This window comes from Leuciscus leuciscus (genome assembly GCF_965113295.1).
Source record: "Leuciscus leuciscus genome assembly, chromosome: 21".
Taxonomy (NCBI): domain Eukaryota; kingdom Metazoa; phylum Chordata; class Actinopteri; order Cypriniformes; family Leuciscidae; genus Leuciscus; species Leuciscus leuciscus.
This window is the reverse complement of record NC_138745.1, coordinates 36,867,277-36,877,276: the sequence shown is the minus strand read 5'-3', so window position 1 is coordinate 36,877,276 and position 10,000 is coordinate 36,867,277. Positions and strand designations below refer to the sequence as shown.

The following is a 10,000-nucleotide window of genomic DNA, read 5'->3' as shown; positions in this document are numbered from 1 at the left end:
ACTGAAGGAGTCATACAGATGGCTGTATTTCCGCACTTCTTCAAGCAATCTCTCGGTCACTTGGTCTATTTCCATGGCTCTTCACTGATCTTCGGAATTTAAAAATGGCGGTCAGGCGGTGCAGAGTGCAGAAGATCATTCCGGAAATGCGTAGGAGGAAACGCGATGCTATCCAGCCGACCAATCACAGATCTTGCGGTCCGCGTCGCGTAGTTACATTTTTGAGGAGGTGCACGTCAGGGTACGGCGAAGGGTACGACGTATGGTACACGTCAATGCGTAGGCTACGCCGTACCTTCTACGCGCACCCGACGCAGAAGTATAAATTGGCCTTAACTCACACTCACTAACTCACACTCACTAACTCACACTCACTAACTCACACTCACTAACTCACACTCACTAACTCACACTAACTCACACTCACTAACTCACACTCACTAACTCACTAACTCACACTCACTAACTCACACACTCACTAACTCACTAACTCACTAACTCACACTCACTAACTCACTAACTCACACTCACTAACTCACACTCACTAACTCACACTCACTAACTCACACTAACTCACACTCACTAACTCACACTCACTAACTCACACTCACTAACTCACACTCACTAACTCACACTCACTAACTCACAAACTCACACTCACTAACTCACACTCACTAACTCACACTCACTAACTCACACTCACTAACTCACACACACTCCCTCACACTCCCACAATCACTCACTCACTCACTAGCGACTACTTTCCCTATTTTAGACATATCATGCAGGGAAAGAGAATGAGAGAGAGACAAAACCAGTGAAAGCCATAAACTGAACAACTTCATTTCATTTTCATCTGCTCGTTCTCATCCAAAAATAAAACATTATGTCATCCTTAACTCGTTTGAAACCCCGAGACGTTTTCTTCATCAAAACACATTAATGCTGCTCTTTTCCAAAGTCAGTCAAGCTCCATAAAAATCAAAACATCATCATAAAAATATCGGTTTCTCTTTACATTAGTGCATTAACTGACATTAATGAGCAATTTGTATTTGCTTATTAATCTGTCAACTTAAGTTAATCAAACACAACTTTTCATTGTTAGCTCATGTCAGCTCAGGTACATTAAAATAGATGCAACTTTTGCTTTTAAAAACGTATCAGTGAATGATTAATAAATGCATTTTATATCATTAGTTGATGTAAACTTGTGTTAGTTTCCCTTCAGAGGAGAAACAGTGACGTTTCATGATGCATGTCTACACCAGTCTATGGTCTCTACACACGTCAGGCTCCTCGCGAATTATGTAACAAACTCACAATGTAACAAACTCACAATGTTTTTCTCAAGAGCAGCAGCTTTAGTCATTCCTTCGAAATCACCTCATCATCATCATCATCATCACATGAGGAAGAAGCATTGAACCAGAGGACACAGAGCTCTCTGTGCAGATCGACTGTAAACACCAGCGTTTACACAAACAAACTAAAGTTTGCTCATGATCTTAAAAACTTTCCATTTAAAGGCAAAAAAAAAAAAGGGAATCTGTAGACAAATATAAATTCTGGATATTCATTTTGGTCTGCAAATAGTGTATTTAAAAAACTAAAATATTATTTGATATTTTTGAATGGATGAATTGAGCACTGCTTGATCTCTGTCTGCTCCATCATCACACACAAAATACTCTTTGTGTTTAAAATCATTGAGGAATGAGAGCTGGAAATGCGTTTAACATAAATCCGGTTTTCACGACTTTACAATAATTCTTCTAACATGTGGAAAAAATAGTCACAATAGAAAATGAGTAGAAGTGTCTTAAGTCTTGACTGATAGGCTATATAGTATAGATAGTATAAATACAGTAAGTTATAATAACAGTCTAAAATTTAAAACATACAAACTTTGAAACTCTTCTGCCCTTAGAAACAGAACCTGAATATGATTTTTTTTTTTCATCAAAGATTGATGAAAATGAATTTTGCATGTCGTTATTTCACCTCTAATCTGTTCTTCAGCATTTGTTTTAGTTTTAGAGCAAGAGTAGAATTATTACAAGGCTACAATAACACCAGAAGCACACTGAAGCCCGTGTTCTGCAGTGTTCTGGTGTTGGGCTCTCACCGGTGAGTTTGGGGTCCGTCTTGCGGCGGAATCGCTCTTTCGCCCGGAGTTTGGAGAAGGTTCGTCTGAGCAGCGGCTCTGCCATCACTGAAACTACACACACTCCACACACACGCTCATTCAACACTTCTGCCGGACTCAAACTCCACACACTCATTCAGCTCTTCTGCTGGACTCAAACTCCACACACTCATTCAGCTCTTCTGCTGGACTCAAACTCCGTGGAAACTCACGGGAAACCGGAGAGACTCTCGCGCTCATGATGCCAAACACAGGAAACACATTCCACACATTCCAGTGCTGAGAGACTCTCACGCGCACAGCGGGGCATCATGGGAAATGTAGTTTACAGTCTACTGTCAGTGTGCAGATAGATAGATAGATAGATGTGATTCACCATTATTTACACCAAAATAAATAAATAATATCCTCCTGAGACCCAGATTATTTTTTATTTTTTTAAATGTAGTTTATTTTTTTCATGTCTCATCATATTGTTTAGAGCATAAGAAACAAATGGTAAAAAAAAAAAAAAATTTTTTGAAAAATTATATTTTATTCATACGTTATGCTATGTCCTCTGTAGTGACACCAGGACTCAGTTGTTAAAAAATTAAAATGACATGAAATTACATGTATAGGCAAAAACAATGGGATTTTTTTTTTCAATCACCAATAAATGTTGGGGTTTCATGATTTATTTTAACTAAAATTTGTATAAGGATGATTCTCAACTATATTATGAAAGATATAACGGAATGAATTGATGCACCATTTTATTTTATGCAATATGTGGGTAAAATGGCCATAAATTAATATGCAATGTATCTATACACTGTATCTAATGTGCACATTAATGTGTTCTTGGAGCAACATTTAATGAAAAAATATGTGTAATAATTGGAGTAATAATTAGCAACATTTTAATAACAATATCTAATATTTCATAGGAATATTGATGTATAACTTATTTCCATATTCACTTGTTGTGTCTCTCAAAATGCCTGATAAACATGATTTAAGTCCTGTTGGTTTATGAAATACAATTTGAAAAGTATAGTCCGATTTAAATTATAATTGCAATATATTATCATATTTCAAGAGACTAAATTAATGTCAGGCATTTTTAAAGACCAAGGAGAAGTTGTTTTCATGGTGAAACCTCCAAACATTTGGTGTCTCTGAAAAGCCCTGAATGTGCTCTTTACAGGACACCCGGGTCGTGTCATGTGACATGATGTCAGAGAAATTCACTCAAATATAATGTCCACTACAGTGGACAAAAGTCTATTCCAGGGTATGAGCAGTTTGATTGGCTGAGAATCTCACGTGACAGCAGCGCCATCTACCGGTTGGATTTATATAGAACTAAACGTCTGTTCAACACAAACATACAGTAACCGAAACCACTTTCATTAATCTCATGTATATTTATTCGAGTTTGTATTGGATTCAAATACAAATATGTAATATTCAATAAATAAAATATTATGAATATTAGTAGCTTATTTATTTATAGAATAGTGTGTGCGGAGCATCTGAGCACTTTCTGTACTGCACCTTAATGATTAAAATATGTTTTCATAAGCCTTCAGTGATGTGCATGAATCATGAGACCGTTTATTAATCATGTCTGCGGTACAGCACATGCTGCATGTGTGACAATGATAATGATGATGATATGATCTTGATGATGCATTAGGACCCGGAACTGCAGAACTTCATTTGACTTGACACTCTTCAGCAGCTCGTCATACAGGTCTTATTAATGTGACATTTTAAAGAGTGCATAAGTGTGTTTATAGCTTTTTTAAACGCATAGATGAGAACGCGTCGCTGTCCGTAGCCTGTATGATTTTAATATTTGATTTTTGATCGGCGCACATTAAACCCGCGGTGCCGTGGTGACAGGTGGTGTTCTCCTCAGGTTCTGGATGATGGTGTCGATGGGTCTGATCGGGGTCGTGCACGCGCTGCTCGACAGGTGCTCGGTGTTCGGGGTCCTCGCGCTCTCCGGTGCCGCGCTCCTGTGCGCGCTCGCGGCGCGTGTCGAGTTCAAACGGCGCGCGCTGCGATGCTTCAAGCAGCCGCCGATGAGAAGCTGGATCATGGGACACATGGGACTAGTGAGTTTACCTGCGTCTGAGACACATATTACATACATATAAAGGTCATTTACAATCACCTGACACACATATACATATATTCAGCATTAATTACCATAAAGATATCGGTTACACTTTATTTTAAGGTGCCATTGTTACAGTGTAATTATATATTTAAGTATAGCCTACTGATTAAAATGAAGCAACTACACCACTATAGGGTTAGGATAGGATTAGAATCCGGTTGAGGGTTAGTTGCATGTAATTATGCATAATTTACTGTTATTACTAGCCTACATGTGACATGCATTGCACATGAACCTTTGTTATTTGTGCATTTTTGACATTTAGCATTGCAATGTCATACTGTTACAGTAGCTATTCCTATTATAGTCGTGCCTCTCTGTATGTTTGAGCTAATGCATCATGTGTAGATGTGTCAGATTGAGAGCTGATCTGCAGTGATAGTGAAGACCTTTGCACCGGAAAACTGTTGCATCAATAAACTGAAGAAATGTTTTTTCTCAAGCGACTGAGAACAATAGGGAAGATTTCCTTAGAAAAGAGGAAAGAGTCGAGAAGTGAAATTGCATTGTTATTAAGTTGTACAACTGAGCATGTGCTGTGAGAAATGTCATATTTCTGGCAGGAGAAGCAGAAAAACAGGTTCTGCTCATATGACATTAATATGCTCAGTTGATCATCTGAAACTTTCACTCAGTCTCTGACTCTGTCCAGGAACACTGCTCGATGTTCACACTGCTCGATGTTCACACTGCTCGATGTTTACTGCAAACCTCGTTATCTATCATCTCAGAGCTCATGGTTTGAGACGCAAACAAGGGTTTATTTTTTAAAGAACGGGTTTCCTCATCATGAGTGAAAGTAATGCGCGGTTATTTGCATCTTTTATGTTCAGAATACTTCCTGTATAGGCTATATACAAATACATATGCACATGTTCAGTATGCATGAATACCAAAGTGATTGACTAGATTTGTCAGAATGTGCAACACTGGATGCACTGCAATAATCTCGACTCCAGTGTGACTGTGAGGAAACAACAGGAAGGGGGGTTTCGTATCAGTCTTAACTAATAATTCAACTGCCAAAATGTAAGACATTTTCAGTGTCTTTTAGTGATGGGGTTTACATTTTTTAGACGCCAAAATATGATCGTCCTCATGCGAGGCACCTATGCATAAAGACCCACTTGATACATGTGAAAAATTTACATTTTAAATGTGTAAAATAAATGTAAAAATAATTCGTTTCTTGTTACATTATTTTTCCCCTCACTATATTTACTGTACTGTTATTTACTTAAATCAAATTTATACTTTTTAATTTAAATACATTTGATTTATTTTAATCAGATGTATTTATTTGAATTCATATCATTTTATTGTAATACATTTTCTTATTTATTCTAATTAAATTGATTTATTTAAATGTAGGCTATATTACTTAAATCAGATTTATCTATTTAAATTTAAATTGCGTTATTCTAATAAACTTTTTAATTTATTTTAATCAAATTTATTTATTTTAATTTATACTGTTTTATTGTAATACATTTTCTTATTTATTTTAATTTAAATCATTTTATTGTAATACATTTTCTTATTTATACTAATCAAATATATTTATTAATTTATTTAAATGTATATTACTTTAATCAAATTTATTTATTTTAATTTATATCATTTTATTGTAATACATTTTCTTATTTATTTTAATCAAATGTATTTTTTTAAATGTATATTGTTTTATGGTAATAATTTTTTTTTTTTATTGTAATCAAATATTTTTATTAATCTATTTTAATACAATTTCTTATTTATTGTAATCAAATTCATTTATTAATGTACATTTATATTATTTTATTTAAAGAAATTTTCTTATTTAAATAAAATGTACATAATTTTTATTTTAATACTTTTTCTTATTTATTTTAATCAAATATATTAATTTAAATGTATTATCTTACATTAATACATTTTCCTATTTTAATCAAATGTATTTTTATTTAATATTTGGTTCAGTTTGAGCCCCTGCTTCAGTTCCTCAGTCCCACAGGAGCAGAACATAGACCGAACACTTCCAGTGTTAAAGCCACAGGAGCCGTAATTATAACATCTGTCTGTGTGTGTGTGTGTGTGTGTGTGTGTGTGTGTGTCTCTGTGTGTGTGTGTGTGTGTGTGTGTGTGTGTGTGTGTGTGTGTGTGTGTGTGTGTGTGTGTGTGTGTGTGTCTGTGTGTGTGTGTGTCTGTGTGTGTGTGTGTCTGTGTGTGTGTGTGTCTGTGTGTGTGTGTGTGTGTGTGTGTGTGTGTGTGTGTGTGTGTGTGTGTGTGTGTGTGTCTCTGTGTGTGTGTGTGTGTGTCTCTGTGTGTGTGTGTGTGTGTGTGTGTGTGTGTGTGTGTGTGTGTGTGTGTGTGTGTGTGTGTGTGTGTGTGTGTCTGTGTGTGTGTGTGTCTGTGTGTGTGTGTGTCTGTGTGTGTGTTGCAGATGGGCCATAATGAAGAGGGACTCCAGGCCGTTGATGACCTGATCCGGAGGTACGTTCACTCCTGCTCCTGGTTTCTCGGCCCCTTCTATAACTTTCCACCCCGACTACATCAAATCACTCCTGACGGCCTCGGGTAATTATTATTATTATTATTACATGCACATCTGTCTGTCAAACACCACAATTCATGAACACGGATTATTCTCAAGACAGTCATATATTACCCAGAATCCCCTTTACTGTTGTCTTTTACAGTCTGAAATGGAAACTAATAAGTGAATTTTCTTGCTGAATATTCCAGAAGTTTCTAATAACATCAAACTCTTTATGTTGGTTCTGCAGCTTCCATTACCTTTAAAGACAGGATCTTTTATGGCTTTATGAAACCCTGGTTGGGTAAGTGATGTCCTCTCTCACACACACACACTCACTCACTCACTCACTCACTCACTCACTCACTCACACACACACACACACACAACACACACACACACACACACACACACTCACTCACTCACTCACTCACTCACTCACACACACACACACACACACACACACTCACACACACACTCACTCACTCACTCACTCACTCACACACACACACACACACACACACACACACACACACACACACACACACACACACACACTCACTCACTCACTCACTCACTCACTCACTCACTCACTCACTCACTCACACACACACACACACACACACACACACACACACAACACACACACACACACACACAACACACACACACACACACACACAACACACACACACACACACACACACACACCACACAACACACACTCACTCACTCACACACACACTCACTCACTCACTCACACACACACACACACACACACACACACACACACACACACTCACTCACTCACTCACTCACTCACACACACACACACACACACACACACACACACACACACACACACACACTCACTCACTCACTCACTCACACACACACACACTCACTCACTCACTCACTCACTCACACACACACACACACACACACACACACACACACTCACTCACTCACACACACACACACACACACTCACTCACTCACACACACACACACACTCACTCATCACTCACTCACTCACTTCACTCACACACACACACACACACACACACACACACACCACTCACTCACTCACTCACTCACTCACTCACTCACTCACTCACACACACACACCACACACACACACACACACACACACACACACACACACACACACACACACACACTCACTCACTCACTCACTCACTCACTCACTCACACACACACACACACACACACACACACACACACACACACACACACACACACACACACACACACACACACACACACACACACTCACTCACTCACTCACTCACTCACTCACTCACTCACTCACACACACACACACACACACACACACACACAGCCTTCCTAACGGAACTGAGCTGAAATCTAGAATAAACAGGAAGCTAAAGTTTTCATTTGTCTCGACATAATTATCAGATTTACATGTTAGTTCATGTTTTCATTTGACATGTATAATGTAACAAAAGATTCAATTTTAAATAAACGCTGTTCTTTTGAACTTTCTATTCATCAAAGAATCCTGAAAAATGAACTATATCATAGTTTCCACAAAATATGAACTGTTTTCAACACTGATAATAATCATAAATGTTTCTTGATCATCAAATCATCATATTAGAGTGATTTGTGAAGGATCATGTGACACTGAAGACTGGAGTAATGATGCTGAACATTCAGCTTTGATCACAGGAATAAATTACACTTACTGTATATTCACATAGAGAACAGATGATTTACAGTGGAACAATATTTCACTGTTTTTACAGTATTTTTGATTAAATAAAAGCAGCTTTGATGAGCAGAAACCCCTATCTTCTGAACGCTGGTGTGAGGTTACAGCTAAAGCTCTTCATGTGTGTGTGTGTGTGTGTGTGTATGTGTGTGTGTGTGTGTGTGTGTGTGTGTGTGTGTGTTACAGGGCACTGTCTTCTTCTTCAGGAAGGTCAGGAATGGTCTCGCCACCGGAAACTTTTAACTCCAGCGTTCCACTTCGACATCCTCAAAAAATACGTTCACATTTTCAACCAGTCCACCAACATCATGCATGTACGTCTCACACACACACACACACACACACACACACACACACACACACACACACACACACACACACACACACACACACACACACACACACTGAAGCTGTTTTACTGGCAGAGACTCTGTAAGTCACAGCTTTCATGGTTCAGTTCCTGCTGACGTTCATGTGTTGCACGCTCAAACACGTCTCACGCTTATCTCATCAGATCATCCACACGCTCACAGATCATCATCTGAGGGACAGAAGAAAAAGAGCGGGAAACACTTTATTTTACAGTGTCCTTGTTACATATGTTACATGTACTTACCATAGTAATAACAGTAAATTATGCATAATTACATGCAACTAACCCTAAAACAAACCTAATCCTACCCTAACCCTATAGTAAGTACATGTGGTTAATTCATATTACTCAGTACTTACATGTATAATTACACTGTAACAACGACAGCTTAAAGTGTAACACTTTATTTTACGATGTCCTTGTTACAATATATTAATTATAATAATTATATAATAATTAAGTACAAGTACTCACTATAGGGTTAGAGTTAGGATTAGGTTTGGTTTAGGGTTAGTTGCATGTAATTATGCATCATTTATAATTATTAGTTTACTATAGTAACTACATGTAACGTGTAACAAGGACACTGTGTAATAAAGTGTTACCAAAGAGAGCGAATCTCACAAAATTATAATCAAGCCTGTTTTTAGAGACATTAAATTATTTTAGCACTATTATAGTTTTTATTAATATTTTGAATTAGTTATTTTTAGTTTTAGTTGTTTCTGTTATTTTTATTATTTTAAAAATATATATATATTTTTTAAGAATATATTTATTACAGTTTGTTATTTTAGTACTTAAACTAAATGAAAATAAAATGTTGAATTAAATATAAATAATTAAATAAGTCTAAGTTTTTAATTAAATTTATTTTTAATTTAATTATTAAAATGAGTTCATTATTTTTTAAATAAATTATATTATATATTTTTTTATTATTATTTTAAGTTTAATAACTCGGATTGTGACATTATTTTCATGGCAATTTCCCCCAAAATTATTTTAGTACTTCAACTTAATCACAAATAATCATG

The 10,000-nt window shown here is 36.8% G+C and overlaps 2 protein-coding genes across 2 annotated transcripts in view; one reads left to right on the top strand and one right to left on the bottom strand.

Moving 5' to 3' along the window:
• syde1 (synapse defective Rho GTPase homolog 1) overlaps nt 1-2,420 on the bottom strand; it is a 31,841-nt gene extending 29,421 nt beyond the window's left edge. Inside the window, exon 1 of the mRNA XM_082152402.1 lies at nt 2,129-2,420. Within this exon, the coding sequence (XP_082008528.1) occupies nt 2,129-2,285 (157 nt within the window). The 5' untranslated portion in view covers nt 2,286-2,420. The remainder of the gene's footprint in view (nt 1-2,128) is intronic.
• Nucleotides 2,421-3,764: 1,344 nt separating this feature from the next.
• The window catches only part of cyp4f3 (cytochrome P450, family 4, subfamily F, polypeptide 3), a 15,874-nt gene continuing 9,638 nt past the window's right edge, over nt 3,765-10,000 (top strand). Inside the window, 6 exon segments of the mRNA XM_082152429.1 lie at nt 3,765-3,887; nt 4,040-4,254; nt 6,742-6,833; nt 6,835-6,875; nt 7,085-7,138; nt 8,777-8,904. Of these exon segments, the coding sequence (XP_082008555.1) occupies nt 4,063-4,254; nt 6,742-6,833; nt 6,835-6,875; nt 7,085-7,138; nt 8,777-8,904 (507 nt within the window). The 5' untranslated portion in view covers nt 3,765-3,887; nt 4,040-4,062.